Source organism: Adelges cooleyi, unplaced genomic scaffold, assembly GCF_023614345.1.
Source record: "Adelges cooleyi isolate 19-005CV unplaced genomic scaffold, UGA_ACOO_1.1 ACOO_flye_CR_arks_rails_tigmint_CR_PRNA_9, whole genome shotgun sequence".
NCBI classification, from domain to species: domain Eukaryota; kingdom Metazoa; phylum Arthropoda; class Insecta; order Hemiptera; family Adelgidae; genus Adelges; species Adelges cooleyi.
The window spans coordinates 13,838,132-13,858,290 of NW_026096579.1; the positions used below are offsets into that span (position 1 = coordinate 13,838,132).

General features: G+C 33.3%; 1 protein-coding gene across 8 annotated transcripts; it reads right to left on the reverse strand.

Moving 5' to 3' along the window:
* Window positions 1-433: 433 nt before the first annotated feature.
* LOC126846144 (acyl-CoA Delta-9 desaturase-like) lies at window positions 434-18,989 on the reverse strand. 8 transcript variants are annotated; one of them, XM_050585346.1, is made up of 7 exons: window positions 14,055-14,268; window positions 13,843-13,957; window positions 5,380-5,464; window positions 5,092-5,293; window positions 4,806-5,000; window positions 4,008-4,530; window positions 434-3,752 (listed from the first exon to the last, which is right to left on the reverse strand). In XM_050585346.1, exons 4-7 carry the CDS (start codon window positions 5,285-5,287, stop codon window positions 3,392-3,394), a joined length of 1,275 nt encoding a protein of 424 aa, XP_050441303.1. In that variant the 5' UTR covers window positions 5,288-5,293; window positions 5,380-5,464; window positions 13,843-13,957; window positions 14,055-14,268; the 3' UTR covers window positions 434-3,391. The 8 variants fall into 8 exon arrangements, with proteins under 8 accessions (XP_050441303.1, XP_050441306.1, XP_050441302.1 ...); XM_050585349.1 differs by having other exon boundaries at window positions 5,092-5,306; XM_050585345.1 differs by lacking the exons at window positions 13,843-13,957; window positions 14,055-14,268 and adding an exon at window positions 18,592-18,989 and having other exon boundaries at window positions 5,092-5,313.
* Window positions 18,990-20,159: the final 1,170 nt, after the last annotated feature.

A 20,159-nucleotide genomic window follows, 5' to 3' on the forward strand; every position in this document is an offset into this window, starting at 1 on the left:
TAAAAAAAAAAAAAAGTTGTTAAGTACAACAGCTTGAATCATTTAAAAATAATTTAAGAATTAGGTTAAGATCAATTGTTTTTGTCGTTATACAAGAAGTCAGCTGTACTCACAAAATAAATTATTTTAAAAAAATATTGAGAAGAATCTTTATTACCCTTAGAACAGATTATAAAAAATAAAAATGGATCAACAGTAATCAGAAAATGAGTTGAATAGTTTTGGTAAGTTTTTTTAGATGTGATCTGCCAATGTACAAACATCCTAGACATCCTATACCATTATAATATGTGTATAGGTATAGAAACTACCAAAATATGTTTTTCACGGACTATTGGGCTGACAAACGCATCCACGTGAATTTGTGTTTAAGGTAAGAAACCATTACAGTATCTACTTAATTATCGTAATCAAAATTAAAAAACACAATAACTATTATATAGTGTATTATTTATTGAGTGTACAATAAAACTTGATACCCGTAATACTCAGGAATAATTATTTTAACATAGGTCTAGTAAGAGAAGGCAATATTACAACCGATTTCCGATGCTTAGTATAATTGTACATTAATATTAATTGGTAGGTACTAATATGCACAGCCAGTATAAGTTTTAGCCAATACGTCAACGACTAGGTTATACCTAATATTACACTAAAGTTAAATGGATATTCCCAGAAAAAAAATAGTTGTAAGAAAAAAAAATAAACGCTTGTTGTTAAAGGAATTGGATACCGATTATTCCGGTCTCTGTGTAGGTATCTCACGCTCAACATAAGAATTTAGACGTTTTTTGCTCATCATATTAGAAAACAAATTTTAATTCATTATAAAGTATGCTTAACATCGGTTTGTGTACTTTTTTTAATTTCAAATTTTAACACTTTAAATTGGATTTCAAAATTTAAAAAAAAAATTGAATTTAAAAATACAATTTGGAAAGCGTTAAAATTAAAAAAATTGTATTGATCTAATGTAACTTTAAGACGAATCCAAATCTGTTTTCAGATTTCTTTATGACATCAACGTAGATTGATATCCAAATAGTCGGTATCCAGTCCTCTTATAAGGTAAGAAAATGAAAGTAAATTCTATTACAATTGTGATTAATTATATTTAAAACAATCTATAATAAACTAAAAATTACCTACTACATGCTTACATATAGTTTAATGTTTTATTAACTGGATGTTATACAGCTTAGACCTAGTAAAAAAATGTACCTAATTTTTATTTTAAAACTGTAACCATGAATACATACTAGTATAATTTATTTTTATCATAATTTATAAAATGGTTTTACAATTTATCTAAACAAAAAAAAATGTATACAACTATAATGATTTCAATGGCGATTACATTTTTTGTAAAATACTTACTTAAATACTACTGTATACAGAATTAATAAAATGTGCACGAATTAATCTATTGGGCTGGCAGTGGTCAATATGGGTCAAAGATAATAGTGCTAAATTAGAAATCTCTAACTTATAAATAACAAACTATAATGTTATCTTTCCCAAATAAGTAAATAAATATTACATAATATTATCGTAAGCGTAGATGTCCCCAATAACACAATATGATTTGTTGATATGATTAAAATAAATCAATGACGTAGATCTTAATAGTAAAACTGTATAGACATTTTAATATATATACTTTTAAATAATACAAATGTAAAATTCTATAGTTATTGAAAGCTAGGTCGTCAGGTATGCTTTAATAATAGTAGTAGTAGTATCTATAATTTGTAGTTGCGCTTTTTTTTTACTGCAGATTTGAGGGGAAATTACTTCTAGAGATTTATCAAAATTATCTACTACCGGAAACAACAGATTTATGTCGTTGTTTTCTAATCAAGAATCTTGAACTGATCTTGAGCTAATAACTAACACATCCTAGCAACGTTACTTTTTAATAACACTTCTAACTACAACCGTCTCAAAATTAAACGACCGTTTAGAACCTTATAATAAACCATTTCAAGTCACTTGTAATAATTAAGATATGTTGCCTAAAATAATCGTACAAAATTTTCAAGAGGACACAGAACATTCCCGATAGAAGTATTCAAACGTACCTATATATTTATTTAACAAGACTTTTATAATTTTACATAATTTGCATGTCTTGATGTCTCGAGGGTTCGTAATTTCGTAAACGCCGTGTGGTCTTTTCCGAGTATCACAGTGCATAGCTGATTCTGATATGACCCTGTACGCCATATTATAAAACACATATCCGTCAAAATAACCACCCTGTATGAACTGTGTTTCGAGTACTTAATACGGCGATATCACGACCCGTCAAAGTGTATAACAGAGACATTTAGCAAAATTATTATTTAGTTGTAAGTGCTCGGGATAGGATTTCCGTTTAAAATACTATTTTATTCAGATTATAATATAATAATAATAATATATATATATATATATATATATATATATATATATATATTTATAGGTCTATATACAACACCGCTTGCATACTAATGAATATTCATATAGTACAGTAACACGGCAAAAAGGAAAAACGAGACGTTTTTCTAAATTCAACAGAATATTCCAGAGAGATTATTTTGATAATTTTGTGAGTTTATATTTACAATGGTTTACTTATATTATACGTGTGTCAACGCACTGGGGCTAAAGTCGTCTAAAGTAAACAGCCCAGGGCGAAAAACTTAAACTAAAATATTTTTGGTCCATCCAACTCTTGAAAAAAAGTCCTTATTCTTTGTTTTCAACAAGGATATAGTTGTTTAAACGGATCTAGGAAACTAGCCGGTCAGCCGAACGAAGGCGTTGAAGTCGCCGCATGTTAATGAAAATCAAGGATTTTATGACTTAGCTTACTATTAATATTCAATAATAATACATATTATATTATACTATGTCTTTACTGGTTAACATTAGTAACTAATCCAATATATTTTCTAGGTATGTGAATCCTTGAGTTCAAGAATTTTTCAAAAGTTCAAGACAAACAATATTCGTCAAACAGTCGAATATAATTGAATAGGTAGAGGTACTAAGAGGTTGTTATACTATAGAATGTTATTACTATAATACAGTTTCCGGCATACGTTAGAACCGCACTCTTTCATATTTTTTTTTTTTTTTGTAATATTAAGCCAGTCTTTAAGAACAATTTTCTAAATTGTATTTATCACACGGATTAGTGGTCGATCGACACAGATGACCCCTAGTCTCCCATCGCCCTCCAGAGTCGGCTAGTTCCAAATAAAACAGAGGTTTCGTCACCGCTGTTGCCATTTGAAAGCGTCCGACTCAGGAAGCTTTTGTTTGGCCTGTACAAGAAGAAAGGAAATGAAATAACGTCCGTTAGAAAGGTATCGGATTTATAAAAAAAAAAAAAACTATCGCACTAATCCGATTTTTTGTATATCTGTGCCATTTTCCGGTCGTCTTCCGGCATGTCGTTATCAGTCCATCCAAAAACGTGAGTCTTAGGGTCGTGCTCGGGGGGTCCATGTTGGTCGGCGTGGGGCCTGGAACCGTCGCCAGTCCTCAAAGCCCGTTTAGCTACCAAATCGGTCGGTACGGTCTTCAGGTCGTACGCCCAGCCGATTAAAGCGAACAGATCGATGAACGCAGTGGACAGGTTCAACTTGTAGTCGAGCAGCTCGGCGTTTTTATAGTCCCAAGGGAATGTATGGTGGTAATTATGCCAACCGTCTCCGAACGTGGCCACGGACACTAGCATGTTTTCGGTGGGATTGATGTTCCTGCAAAAAAAAAATATATATATATATATATATATATAACATATAAAGACAAAGTCGAAGAAATCCTGTTTTGTTTTAATAATGAAAATATGCCCTAGCTGACATTTAAAGGTTTATCTGATCAATCTTCTCCTCGTGCGCCTCATACTACAAAACCGCTTTCCTATCCGTCACCATCTCGCAGCACATTGTTACACACAATCATCGTCGTTCAAACGGTATCTCTCGCCGAAAACTATTTGATTTTGAACTCACTTGTCGTACGGTTTTATGCCCCACATATGGGCCGCGCTGTTGATAAGAAAAGTGCCGTGCAATGTCAGCACTTGACGGAATTGAGCGGCCACAAAATGGGCTACCAACAAGTTCTCTCCCCACAACCACCACGGCAACAAAGTGGGCAGCACATAGCTGAGCAGAGCTGCCAGCGGAGCGTAGAGCTTGTACTGCCACGCGACCACCCAGTCTGCCTCCATGTCACTCATGTCGATAGTGGACACCTTGGACTCGTAGGCCGGATGCGGCATCATCACAGCCCAGCCGACGTGCGAAAAGAAAAATCCCCGGTTGGAATTGTGTGGGTCCGCGTCTGTATCCGTGTACTTGTGGTGTGTCCGATGGTCTCGGACCCAATTGTATATGCTGTACTGGACACCCACGGTCTGGAAAAGGGCTAAGATGACGCGGAGAGGCCACTTGGCCTTGTAGGAATGATGAGACCATAACCTGTGAGCCCCAGCGGTCACTCCAATCGACGACATGGTGCCCAACGCCAACGCTAATAAAAAACACACAACAACAATAAGACAAAGGGACTTATTGTAATCTTATACTTGTAATTTGTATACAATATTATGCACAATTGTACATTAGTGTAATACTGACTAAACAAAAAGCTGTGACGTATAGTTTGTTTTGGTTTTTAAAAGGATGCAAATTGACGGTCATTTACAACTAAAAAAAGTAAACCAGTAGGTATACCAGTAACCAGTGTACTATCGGTAAACCGAATTGTCAAAGGATTACACGCTTATAACCGTTGAAATCACTCACTAAATAACACTGTGTACATCTTGACTTGACCAGTCACGCAAAAGTAAATGCCGGTTAAAGCCGCCAGGTGTATGGTTAAGAAAAACAACCGGCGACGTCTGGTAGTGAAAACGTCGTCTTTGGACAGAATCACTTCGTCTGCCGGCGGTGGACTGTAAGGACTGCTTCTAACTCGATGGTCCATTGATAATTCATCTGATTAGTAAACAAGTAATAGCTGTTTTTTTAATATGTATGATACGCATATAGACGAGTAATGCAAGTCTACATGCAATTCTACACTCACGCCAAAATATGATGTATGCTCGTAAAGCATAATGCTTGACCAAGTTCACGATTTTGTCGACTTTGAATAACGCGTTGTGCTTCCATCCCAGGTTTTCGTCGGAATCCAAACTTCCGGACCATCCGTTCGAGCAACCATTCTTAATGTTCACGTTTTCTCTAAGAATCGCACTTGAATCTGTTGCGTTTGGACTCATTTCAAACTGAAAAAAAAAACTGCTGACTAATATAATATATAAAGAACGCAGCTTTTAACAGCAACAACAACACATAATATTATTGACATTACCAAGTTTTAAAAGTGTTTGTTCAACTTCGTAGGTATCGATTAATTCAACTTATCCATAACGTGAATACAGTAAACAAATTTTGATCTGAAAAAGAAAACACAATTTAGTTAAACGTCCACAACAATTATTGATTTTGTTCAATAAATGTATTCCTCCTTTAAATTTTTTTTTGGGGAGGAGGGGATGTCATAACATGTATAGCTCTAATAAGAATAAACTACAAAACAATACCATATAAAATCACTAAATTTAAACACGATTTGTCACAATTATGCATTTCCTAAACTCAACTTACATGAACTATAAATCTCAGCCGTATTGCTTTTATAACATATAAGAGTATCTATATAGTCATAAAGAAAATATCAAAATGATTCGTTCGAGGATAACCCCTTCGTTTCATTTATATAATACTTATATAAAATCGTTTGTAAGCGATTTAACGCTAGTAATTTACCGAATACACAATAGCGACAGTTCATAAGTAAAAGTTTAGTTACTCACCCTAAACATATAATGTCATATAGGGAAAGTTAACTAGAAAATTAAACGCTATCAGGGCGAATAAAGGGTTTATTGTTACTGTCTATTTTACTTTGTACACAGTTTCGTCATCGCGTGACAGGCAAAACCTAAACTGAACTTTTTGTCATGTGTCACCCAAAACATATACACTAATGTATTTGATATACCTCATGGTATTATGATAGTAGCCGTCCACTAAGCAAGCACTTAATTAAATTGTATAATTATAGTTTTAGAATAACATTAATCAGGTAATAGTGTAGTTGAACACTTGAATGTCTATAGATTGTACTGTGACATATGTTTTTTGACACCAGTTATTACACTTTTATTTTGCAATATACAATTATATAGCAATTATTTTATATATATATATATAATTATAGTTTAGACTGACCCAAAAAAACCACTTTATTCAGAATTAGTTGGAACTTTTTATTTATTTCGTTTTTGTTAAAGATAATTTTAGCGCTCAGGTCTATAACCTTCCCGACGCCATTGTAGTGAATTTCTTATGTCGTCAACACAAATAGACTTAAGAAGTCCTTAAGACTAATCGTGTAATTTATACATAATGTATACATTTTCATTGCGATATTCCACTGTTCGGACCATTTAACTAACCCGCCGCCCACTTAATGTCCAAATGACAAAGCTCAAATAACAAATAAGCCATAATTACATACATTTATACAAATAAAAAACGTATCTTACAATAATAACTAGTACTTATATTATTTTTATGTATTACCATCACAACAAAAACCCTCCACTTCATTCCGTGTAAAAAAAGGCCGAATACAAAAAATATTCTTTTAGCACTATAAAATTGTGAAATCATATTGTATTGAGCTATAAGTTAAGTAAACCAAAAATATTATCCCAATTTTTTTAAATGTTTATTCGGCGAGCACATTTTAACAGGGTCGTAGAGTGTTAGATGATAGAAGGTTAATAGTAATTTATGTAATTATTTTCTGTCACTGTAACTGTGACGAGCATTAACTAATAAACAGCAACGATTTTGATGGTTTAATTTTTTTACATAAAAACCGCAATAAATTACAATAGTTACCTATTGGGTAAGCAATAAGTGTTCAATTACCTATGTTAGTGAAAGACGGAAAACATGACACTTGTCTTATAATGATTTACACATTACCATTCAATGTCGAACGCAGAAAAGCCATGTGAAATAATTGTGATTGTTTTTAATCATTCTTACTGTTCTTAATTTTTTACTTAATGCGTTCTCACCTGACAAAATTGCCGTCAACATAGCGGTCTGCCTGTCGGTATCTCTCTGGGCCGTTTTAAAATTAGATCCGAATTTGGCACGCCCGCAAAACGGCAAACTCTATTATACCGACAATACGATAGTTCTCCTGAGCACGTGCAAATTGTATTAAAGGTACTTGTACAAGTTTTTTTTGGAAAATTATAAAAAAAATCCTCAATGATAATTTTAAAACACAAAGTCGACAATACTATAATAAACCGGTCGACTATATTCAATTATGATGCATGTTGGTCTACTGATAAGTGAGAAAATACAATTTTTTTCCATTCAACTAAAGCATTAATGTAACTCACAATAAAAATATCAAAAAAGCTAGATAACAAGGTTTTTACTCTAATAAATCATGGAAAACATTTGAAAATACTAAAAGATACCACTTTGTTTTTCATCGAATTTCTAGATAAAAATTGCATAATTTAAGAATTTTATTATGTAATAAAGAATCAGAATTGCTTAAAACAAAATAATTATCTAACATTTTTAACATTATCTAACAATTTTCATGTTATAAACTAATTTTAACTTTTTTATATTGTTCTGCCGAAGCGAAGCTGTAAGCCATCGAAGTAATTACTATTACTTTGAAACGACTGAACATAAAGTACCTATTTACTGCTCTCTAACTAAAGTAAAGTAACCGATAAGGACATACATTTTAGTATTTTTTTTATTAAGATTTTATGATCTTGTGACATTCGGAAAACTAGTATAAATGAGATTCGTTAATTGGTCGCATAAAAGATTCAAATAAAAGACAACTTCAAATAAAAAAATGAAAACTCAGAATATAATCATACTATATTGAATTGCGCCAACTACAAAGGTCTTGAAAATTTGTGGAGATTAGGGAGGGGGCCTTGGTATTCTAAAAACCTTAACACTTGAAATTAGTACTACACTTATTTTTATTTCAACAAATCTCTCACTAAAAAATAAATGTCGGTATTTTAAAGAGTACTAATTTTAAGTTTTAAGGATTATAGTATCCCAAGCCTCCCCTGATTTCCGCCAATGTATAAGAATTTTAAAAGACGGTTAGATTATGTAATTTTGCTTGAAAAAAAAAAAGTGTAAAAAATGAAATACAAAAAAAAAAATATCAAGTTAGAAATAACATTATGTTTGAACACCTTTGTGGTGTTCAAACACAAACACCTTACATATTTTATTCAAATACTGTGAAAAATAATATTCAAAGTTTGACAAATAGAATACTCAATTTTATGAACAACATACCATATTTTGTTCGAAATAACTCTCATTAATATTTTGTCAAGCGTTCAAAAGAAAATATGTAAGCCGAACGTAATAGTAATGACCTTTTATACATTTTATATACCAGCGTTTATTTGAAATTTCACAAAAATCAAACACCTCTTTGATGTTTTATTATCAATTATCATACTCCATCGAAAATTTCCAGACGGCTTAAAAATCTTGGATACTTTTTTTTTCGTTTATAATACGTTTGAAGAACAACTAATAAATCCGGCCGGTCGTGCGTATCAACCGTTGTCAAACACCGTACGGTGTTTCTGTCTAGTGTCTTGTATATATGTATAATTATATGTGTTTAAGATTCAGCACACGACTTAGTCGCCAAGCACAATCTACGTCAATGGCAGTGATTTCTGATTATTCAAACTTATATATTAGGAAAAACAACACAAACGTGCGTGTAAAGTATTAGTAATGGATTTTTTTTTTATTTCTCGCATTTGTGTTGTTTCCTGATCAGGCGAATATAAGAGATTATTTTGTTTGGTTAATCAGTTTTACGGACTGGTTACCGTCAACCAAACGTTAAGAGGACGTCACACCCTTTAAAAATAACCGTCAATAAGGGGTTTACGATAAATCGTGTAGGTCAAAGCTAGCCGTGTAGGTCATGGAAAAAAAATTAGAGAAGAACAAAGTCTTGAACAGACGGCACACGCGCTATTCCTTAAAGTATTTGTAAATTTAAACTGAGGAATTTGAAATCTAGACTAAAAAATCAAATAAACTAAAAAGGTTATGTGTAATCTTTGATCAAATTAATTTTAGTGCACGGTCAATTTTGTTTAATAATAATTATATTGGGAGGCCTACAAAATAAATATTATTTATTTTACAGCCATTTAAGCCACTGTTAAAAGTTGACTGAAATAAGCGATTTTCATCAAAATATGCAATCATAAAAAAAACATTAATATTATAAAGCAGATGTTCGTTTACAAATAAAGTGTTTAAATTTAATAAAAATTGCCCTCACGAGAAAAACCTTAAAAATAAAAATACAAACTCTTATACCTGTACAAATACAAATTTTGTGTTTTCCAGTTAAGTTAAAACGTGAGATAAACAAGCAAATTATATTAACATTAATTTTAATTTTTTTAATTTTATATTATAGAACAGAACTAATTTTAAATAATTATAGGCTATAATCGATAATATATAGGTTGTCATAGACTTGTTTTTTTTTATTTGTACTTATTAAGCAATAAATACAAATTTTTAAAATCAAATAGAAAATATTTACCCTTTGAAAATTTTAATTTTTTTATTTTGTAACCTGATACCAAATAAGTTATAAGATATTTGACTTTTGACTTGTATGATGTTTCATAAATCATAATCAATGAAATTTTAACTGTACTGTATCAAGTGCCCGTCATTAGCGATTAAATATAATCATTATAATTTATTTATTTTACGATTATAAAATCAAGAGCGACACGTGTAAGTATAAAATTTTAATAACGACCTGTCTCACTCACACTGTAAAATTTTAATGATGTTCAACTGCCCGAACAAAAATGGTACCTTTAATAACGAAATCACGCCATCGATAACATAGCTGTTGCAGTCCGTCCATTGCTTTCGTATTACCTAATCGCTTTTAATTGCATTAAAATATTGTATTGAGGTTAAATTGAATCCTCATAACTTGACCGCCAAAACGGCGCATAGCGGTGCTAAATGGGTCTCGCCATTATTTATTGCCATATTACAGATAAAACAATGATTGTAAACGAAAATAGAAGGTAGCGCACCAGCGAGAAAAAATCAATAAAAATATAATATAATATTTTCAGAGTTTAGAAGAACTTTGCGACTGTCTGTCCTTACAAACTTTTGGAAAACTACACAATTTCTACAGTTCAAACAATATTTTCAAACCTTATGGGCGTATGTATTATAAAAAAAGTGTCTTTGAAATGCGATTTATCCTCTTTTTATTCAACGCGATTCACAAAAAACTACTATCAGGTGATAGTTTTTAGTATTTTCGCTATACGTGATGAAGTGATAATCTCCTGGGATATCATACGAACACCGTTGCCGTATGAGATGTATTGCTATTAAAAATGGTTATTAGCTAATTTGATAATTCATTTTGTTACTAGTTTTATTGGTTTTAAATTATTACCCACACCATATAGCGGTACCATAAGTGTAGAAACAATATGTGATCGTTGTAAGTGAAGATTTTTGTTTATTTATCAATGCCAAAAAAGTAAACTCCACGGAAAAAAAAACAAATTGTTGTAAAAAATGTAATTATAAATTTACGTTAACAAGTTTTTAAGTAAACGGTAAGGCCGCAGTGGCCGTTAAAATGTATTAACTATTTTATATGGTTAATATCAATGCTTGTTTTTAGCGATTTTGTGTTATTAAATTAAACGGCGAAAATAAGTTTAACAAACTTTTTTGGCTCAAAGCATATTTTGTAAATAACATTTGGAATCCAAACAATCAAAACAATTTCTAGAAGTAACATAAGTTTTACATTAGCGCTAAAAAATAGTACTAAATTTAAACTATCATTTACCTTATGCATTCCCGTAAATGTACAATCATAAAAACATCATATTTTTTTTTTTTTTTAATTAATAATAAATAATAATGTCATCCGTCAATTTGCTGTATACCTACGTAGATGTTTAATATCGCACAACGTGTTAAATAAAATATTTAAATAGAACGTCTAGAAATAGCTTACTTAGTAAAATGGACTAGAATAGCCCGTACGTATAAAAAACGTTTTTTTTAATCTATGTAATGTACTTTTTAAGTTACAATTATTTACCTTAGCTGGGTCTTAGCGTCGAAAAAACTGCTGTGTCCATCGCCCACAAAATATTTCCACCGACAAAAATGTTTTTTTTTTTTGTAGGTAGACTACTCAAGGTTTCATAATTTATTTTTAACCGCTGGTTTTGGTCTTTTTTCTCATAAGAGTTATCAAACTTGTATAAGTTGATAAATATTAAATTTAATTTCCTCGGAGAGACGTAAATATATGTCACGAAGGATATTTCATTTTACCTAAGTAAGCAATTATATAGACCAATAGCAAAAGGATATAATAATGGGGTTTCCATACCTTGCTGTGCATAATTTAGACTTCTTTAGAATTGATATACAGCTCAAAAACATAATATCTGATATTTTGTTCATAAAATATCAACTAAACCAATTATAAAAGTGTGTCAAATCGATATTACTGTCAAAGGAAATCATGCAAGTTTATCTACATTGAAAATATAATAATAATAATATACAATAAAAGTAATGAACTTTTTATTGAACACTAACCTGCTTTTATCAAGTTAATAATTAATACAAAGAGCGGCATACGACAAGGTAGTGTACCTTTTAATTAAACGGACGGACCGCAAAGCTAATATTAATAACAAACTTTGAAATTTCATTTGATATTTTAATACTGAGCTTTCCACTCAGAGTGAAAGGTATTCTGTTGTAACTTTATACTACCCTAGGGCTTAGCTATATGATAGTATCAATGACAAATATACCTTAATTGAAAAATTGTAACGAATACTTTACGTTTTTCAAAACGCCTTTAAGCGCTCTTACGTCATAATGCGTCATTGTAAGTAAAACTTTTCTCTGAAAAATAGAATAGATGAATCGAAAAATATGGAGCTGGTAAAAAAATTAAATAAATACACAGCTTGCCAAAATGGAGTTCTGTTCGTATTCTGTAGGCTTTTAGACTTTACGATGAGCTGTTTTTTATTTTTAAAAATAACGCTCAAACTGAACATTGAGTACAAATGTTTTTCAAAAAAATATGTACAAAAGCAACACAATAAAAGAAACTCGAAAAAGTACAAAACTTATTATAAATCTTAGCTATTTTTCAAACCGACTAAATTTATGTGAAACAAATTAATTTTTTGGGAAACACTTGCATAATAATACCAAAGTGTTTTATACAACTGAGTAATGGCTAGATTCACACCCGCAATGTTATAATTAAAATGATAATAAACTTACAAGTAAAATTAATCTGAGAACTATTCATTGGGCCTATACACAAGCACACCAGTCGTTGAACTTATCTAAGTTACTCTACAGTAAAAAAAGATCAGAAGGCGTGTTTATATCCATATAAAGTTTTACACGGAACAGTTTTAATCAAAATAGAGTGATAAATTGTATCAAACGCCCTTTCTCAAATCTCAAAAGATTGCATCGACATGACCACCTGCGGCCACCGTTGTCAAGACATCAGAGTAAAAAACAAGTAGGTAAATTTTTGTCAAAGTAGATTTTGAAAGGTCGAAAACGGAGTTCGCTGGAAAACCGCTTGAAGAAACAAAACTTATTTGGATATAATATCTTGGGAATGAATCAAAAATATTCTTGACCAACTTACAAAAAGGACAATTTGTACTAAACACTTTGTATTCGTGTACAATTTTTTAGCCGAATGTTATATAATACCGAAGGGTTGTAGACATATCCTGGGGGTAGACTTGTGACATCATTTCAAAATCAATATCTTCTTAGCTCCACTCCAGAGCTAAACATTTCTATACTGGGTTTCGTACAACACGAGTTTTTGTATGTATATTAGCCAACGGATCGAATCGACAATATATTATAAAGATGTCTTTCACGGTCAACCAGGAAAATCATTTTACTTGCAAACAACCTCGAGCGAAATAGTTTTTCTATACTTTGTCCTAACCGATTTTCTGGACCGTTTTTCCGGATAGCGTTGTCGATTTTTCACGGGTCGAATAAAACGTACAACATATACGAATACAATAAGAATAGTTTGTTCGTTTTACGGTTTTTAAAATGGCTCATTGTGTGTGAACGGTTGCCGGATAATAAGAATAAAGTCTTGCAACGCTCCAAATCAAACAAGATCGTGATAAGTATATTTCCTCGTGTTCGAGGAACGATTGGAAAAAGAAACGTCTGTATCGTCATTTATATGTATGCTTAACATAAGTTAACCTTCGATAAGAATACGGTACAAGTACAACGGCGGTCATTTTTGCTTGTTTCGCATTGCTGAATTCGTTCGTTTAGAATTTTAATTATTAAACGCAAGTACTTAGCCTGCATAAAACATGGAACTTAATCCAACCGTTCGGCCCGCGATTACGTTTACAAATTTATATTAAAGGCGAGCAACTGAATTCTCAATTAGTTATCAAAATAAAGTAATTTTTAACATGTAAGTATTTTACGCTTGAAATTAAAATCAAATACACAAAACCATCTTGAATAGAACAAACCCAACATCATGACCAATCGTACTTAATGCACTAACTAAGCTAACCTATATCGCAGCAGAAGCACGTGGCCGTGTGAGTGTACGTCGTACCTGCGTTGCTTTGCAGCCCGATCATTATTCGTCAATGTATATTCATCGAAATACGTGCGTTCAATACCGATTCAGCTTCCTCTACAGGACATCCAACACCACCGATTCGGGATTCCTGTAGAATTCAAATTCAAACGTTGACGTTAACCGTGCGACCGTCTCATCAACAAACTGTTATTCGATGCGGTTAAAGAAAAAAAATCCTGGTTCACCTTTTTTGGTCCGGCCATATGGACAACAACATCATTCCATGTCACTATCATTTCGTATCGTTACCGGCACGTCTTAAGTAGTGATTTACCGATAGTGGCGCGCGACCGAAACGACAACGATGGCGGAATCGAAACAGTAATCGTCTCAAGTATAAGGCGTACAAAAAAGTAAATCCCGCAGCAGAGATGGCGCGATGTCGAGTTCGGCCACTTGACTACGTAGATTTAGGCGGTTAAAAAAGTTTATCGTGCGCTCGTCCGTGGGGCGGCGTCTGAGTACATAGTACGCGTACATGTAATATTGTTTCACGGTAAAACATCACCGTGCACAGTAGCCGATCGTTAATAATGATAATAATATCATATTCGGAGCACGGCGCGGCTGCCTGTGATGGGTCGACGACCTGCGAAACGACTAGGTGTATTCGATACGGTCGATTCGCGGATCACCCGGTCGGTTCGGCGTGCATGTAGAAAGGCCACGGCAACAGTAATTGTCAAAATTCTGCACCGGATCCTGTGTACTGAAGAATGCCAATTTGAGAACAATAACCCGCAACAACTGTGTTGCCAATATCATAATATGTGCGAACACGGCAATGAAGAATATTCGTCCGACATTAATATTGCCACGCTTGGATCCCGCAGATGTTCATCGAGAAAAATGACATAGAAAATCTTTTGGATCTAAACCCGGCCGATATTTAGCAGTCAGTTTTCCGCGTAGTATCGTTTACACTAGATAGATATGGGTCGAATTGGAACGGTACAATATCATATACTTAACTATATTATAATATATAGAAAATCCCCCTCGCTTATTCGGCTTATCGTCGAGCACAGGGTTAAAATCGATTTGCTCAGCGGTGGTGTGAGTCCACGTCGCCGACGGCACATGATATACTTTTTCCGGCCAAGTGGTGCAACTAATTTCCGACCCCAAACTACACACACGGTGCTCGTCCGGACCTCATAGTAATCAATATGTATATAAATGTGTATTAATATTTATTATGTCGGGGGGGGGGGGGTGTTCTTGGTCCCAAAACAAACTCGGTGCCCGTATAGTTAATATCTATAATAACGATCGCCGTCTAACGACGTTGCGGTCGACAAACTTTTAAACGCTGTACTTACACCAAGTCTGACGGAGTCCAAAAAGAAAACAGTCAATAGTCAACTCGGACTTCAGTAATCGTAATACAGCGTGTGTATACTGTATTTATATATGTATAGGTTTTTCGACTTGACCTTTGGTGTGATTTAATTTTCAACAGCTTTGGAGATCGGATTGTTTTTTTTTTTTTTTTAATAGCTGTCCCGTCACAATGCACTCGATGACGGTCGACAACGGTTCACAAGCAGACCTCTGCATGCAGTTTAATCGTACATGTTTTATGTTAATTGAACACATCCTGTGGCCGGTTGCCGATGGGGTTGATGTTTCCGTGGGACAAAGTCCTTTGAAATCGTCATCCGGTGTCATCGGCAAAAGCGCTGTTTTTAGAACAACACTCAAATGCAACAAATTATGTGTGTATGTTTTTTTTTTTAGTACAATTTTCCACGCTCGGCTGGGTTCTAGCACAGTCATTGATCCATCAAACGAGATCAACTATAATAAAATATTATAATTATGGCCATTTCTGTCGATACACCCCACAGACTATAAGCTGATAAAGCCGCCAATTTCAACCTAATCTAACTAATGCTTTTAATATTGACGTTTGTTCTTGTTACACAATTATTTAGTTTAACGCGTGACTTGAACTTTACAAACGCCACGCCAGTCATTTAAACTGACTTAACTTTAATTAGTATGAACCATAAGTCTACAAGAAGAACTTTAGAAGGTAATACCGATATTGATATTGTTAACTCGCTCGTCAAAGAAAACAATACACGTCAGTATATAAACATAAGTGTATCACAAGTACAATATTGGTAACTATTGCGTTTCTATTAAAAATTTAATAATTTCACATTTAATTCGACTAAGAGGAAAGCATTATGTTTGAAAAGTGAGATAAATAAGTAAAAGTAAACGAAATAAAAATAATGAAAAATGTTGACAAAAATATTTAATTGTTTTAATAATATTTCAGCAGTCTAAAGCTCCATTGGCTTATTTAAAAAACAAAATCGTAAAAGAGACAATTGAGACGCTTATTAGACAAGGGCCCAATTTCAAATTTCAATTTTTTTCAAGGGACTTTTAAAAAATTCCTTAGGTCAAATTAAAAATAAAAATAAATATTTTATAAATTAAATCAACCCATTAAATGTTAGGTAAAATTATAAAATTTCCGTGAAAAAAATGTACCTAGAATAATAGGTTTTTTGTGTCTCATAAAAAAACCAAAATTTGAAATTGGGTCCTTGTTCTAATATTATAACACTGCAATCAATAGATGAGACGCCAGTTTATTTTTTTTTTACATTCTGCAAGTTTAACTGTTTTACTCGTTTTTAGTCTCTAGCAAGTTGTTAGTGTCTTAAAATGTCAAATGAGGTTGTAGCTAATGACGTATACGAGATGAGGGAAACAGATTGTTTTAACACTTAATACGTTCTCGGCGTAATAGTACTCGGCGAAACCAAGGGGTTATCCTCGAAAGAATTGTGTCAAGAGTTTTTTTTCCTTATATAGATGTAACCTTACCAGTAACAAAAGCGATTCGGCCGAACTTTATATGTCGTTTAAGTTGACTTTATACATTACTGTAGTTCATTAATCATTTTCAACATTTCAATTGCCATCATCATTCAACGCGCCAAGTGCCACCCCTACCGGTGTAATTGGTATAATCATTTATATTTACCTATTTACGGTTATTGTTTAACCGTTTTATTTACCGCATGAAATAAATTTAAATAATTATTTAGTTTGTAAAATATATATGTTGGTATAAAAACATAGTTAAGGTTATTTTGTCAAGTATAAATATAAAAAAAAAAATTGTCCAATAAAAACATTGGAATAAAAAGGCTAGGTTAACCATACAGCTTGGTCCAGACGTTTTAACTAAACGCTAATTATTATATTATTAAGAACTCAACAGTTTGTTCATAACACAATATTATTATTTGTTTTTAATAAAAAATATATTTTATTCTACCATAAAAATGACTGAAGTATTATTATAATCACTGAAAACAATAACACACATCAATTGTATTAAATTCATTGAAACCTGGCTGCTCTTATTTGGTAAATAAAACGTTGTTAACAAACACCTATATTTGCTAAAAAAGTTTCGTTTTTCCACCATATTTTGTGCATACACATTACACACGTTGAGTCATTGTTTGGAAAAAGACTATTATTTTGTAGAAACTCAAACACACTTTTTAATGACTGACTACTGTAAAATTCAACGGCCAACATTTGTATTATAAAATATATAACATTATAACGGTAATACGGCTGACCTCTCAGATTTTTGCAAACTGCCATGATATTATTATGACAGCGTTGCATACCAGTTATCTATACCGGTTTACTCGTCGTTTACAGGCCGATAAGAATACAATAATTCATACCATGAAGCGACTCTCTTTTCAAAATTTTTATCAATTTTTTTTTTAATCTATATTTGATAATCAAAATTGAACAAAAAACCACATGGACCCCATGTTGAACCAAAGAAAATCCGGTATATCACCTAATAAACCTAATGACATTTCGGTTAGGTCACCTGTCAAACGACGTATGCCGTATTTACTATAGGTATCATAGTACACATGACATTTTTCTCTTGATTCGTTTTCTAAATGTTATCACCTTATGAACCACAGACAACCACTAGACAATGTATACAAACGGATGCCGTGAGGCTTAAGAAAAAAACAATAGAAAAGCTATTGACGTGCCGCAAGAGAAAAACCATCCCTAGGTGTCGCTTGTTCGGTTGCGGGTTGTGTAACAATATTTTGGGACAATCCTTGTACATATAATCCCTAAGGGTAAACCAATAGCCGAAAAAACAAAAGTGGTTTCGGTTTAATACTTATACTAGTATAGTAGTATCGCTTTTTAACAATGAATGTCTAAAACTATCGGCGTCGGTCACTGACTTTATTCAACTATACACAGCGATATCTTCATTCATCTGGTATCATAAAAAAAACGTTCGGATTGTGATCAATACGAGTTGAAATAAGACATTTTAAATTAAATAGAAAAATGTTTTGTTATGCTTTGTAATTTAATACAAATTGATTTTTAATACTTGTTCTATATTACTACTACTTCATACCTAACCTAACTAAACTTAATTTGTGGAAAACAAAAACTTTAATGCTAAATAGTAATAGGTTCTCGAATCTAAATAGTAATCAGATAGGTAATAATAAATATGGTTCTGAAAACTAGTAGCTACCTACTAGTTTACACGGCGAGGGTTTTTAGGAAATATATGCAGGCCGGGGTCCGCCTTCAAGACTGTATCATTAACATAGGCTTACTATACCGGCTATGACTATTAATATACGTAAGTACGTGTATGTGTATTGCGCTCACCGATCGTCTACGTACCTATGCATGTATGTTGGAAAATAGCACGTGGCCCACGTGGAGTGTGCGTATTCCGGATCGGCGACAACGCGTAAACGGCTCTGCGGTGCTCTGTTGCTCCTCGCCGTTCTACTGCTTGTCGTGCTACTGTACTGTTTCCGCTGCTGGATGTACGCGCGACGCGACGGTTCGGACCAGACGATCGACTCTGTGTGAACGCGTCACCCTCGGATCTCACACGCGCAAATCATATGTGCTTTTTTTTTCAATATATCTCCCTCACTCTTTTCCTCGCGCTCTTCTCTCTCGACTCTCTCGCTCTCTCTCTCTCTCGCACACACACACACACACACGCTCGCACGTACTGCAACGGTCGGCTGTAAGTCTGTCGGACACAATAGCGACGGCGGTTTCGCTTAACGTGAGCGCGGAGGTGTGCGGTCGCGCGCCCGCGCGCGCGCTCTTCCGTTTGCCGCTGACGGGCGAGTAACGTCCGCGCGCGCACCGCAAAGGCAATCGATATCGACCAAGCGCATAATATTATGCCGACGCGAGTCCAGCGGTACCGGAGGACAGAGTAACTCGCGAGGAAAAGATCCGATTTCGCGAGCTCGAGGTAGTTCGAGACGACGCGGACCTACCTCAATCAAGCCCGGCGCGCTCGACCATAAGCGTCGTTATCCCAATATGCACTAGCCTAGTGATGGGTATTTACTATTTACCCAATTCCCATATTATATTATTTTTATAAGCTTGTTCATCTTGCCTACATTTTCTTTCTATAACATTTAACAGTTATTCTATTACTCGGTTTGTTCTCGTCTCGTATTCCGCCTTGTGCGTTTCTTTGTTGATTCAAATATCCTCCTAAGAATCTTTCGTTCAAATTTAGCTAATTTATTTTCATATGTCTTTGTTGTTGCTCATACGTCATATGTATAATAAACAGCTATCGAAACTTTGTAACTAGAGGTATTAGTCTAAAATAGCATCTTTGTAGTGTTAAACCTATTATGAGCATCCAACTGTCTTGTTTCACGGTTATGTCTCGTAACTATAATGTAATTATTTTTTTCCTCATTTACCATTAATCTAATTTTTTCGCCTTCTTCTACTAATTTGCTAGTATTAGTTCTTTTCAGGCCTTCCACATTCTCCGCCCTTATTATTACATCACCCGCGAAAGAGAAATAAATTACAGTTAAAAAATTAGAGCCCACATAAAGAAATTATAAAAATTGTGTTTCCCTATACAATGTAATGATTGAAAGTATCATTGTAGTGTGATTATGTTTAAATTAAAAAATAATAAACTATTTACACTGGTGTGTATTAACTGATTGTGGGGACTAGACTCTAGAGAATAACGAATGTAATATGCCTATCGACATTTACACAATTTAAATTTGAACGCCTCAATATTATATTATGCTATGCTTGGTATTATGCCTACAGTTATTTTTTTCTGCTTTTTATTTTGAAATCCAGTTCTCTCATATTATGTACTACCTACTCGTATCGAGTTAAGTAGTTTAATTTGGTTTAGTGCCCTCGAAAAGATTCAGATATGCAAATAATTTAAAAAACTC

Coding starts and splice junctions, on each gene's coding strand:
- LOC126846144 (XM_050585345.1), bottom strand. CDS start 5,287: ATGAGTCCAAACGCAACAGATTCAAGTGCGATTCTTAGAGAAAACGTG. Junction 5,001..5,091: donor AGCATACATCATATTTTGGC/GTGAGTGTAGAA, acceptor TTTACTAATCAG/ATGAATTATCAATGGACCAT. Junction 3,753..4,007: donor GGCATAAAACCGTACGACAA/GTGAGTTCAAAA, acceptor TTTTTTTTGCAG/GAACATCAATCCCACCGAAA.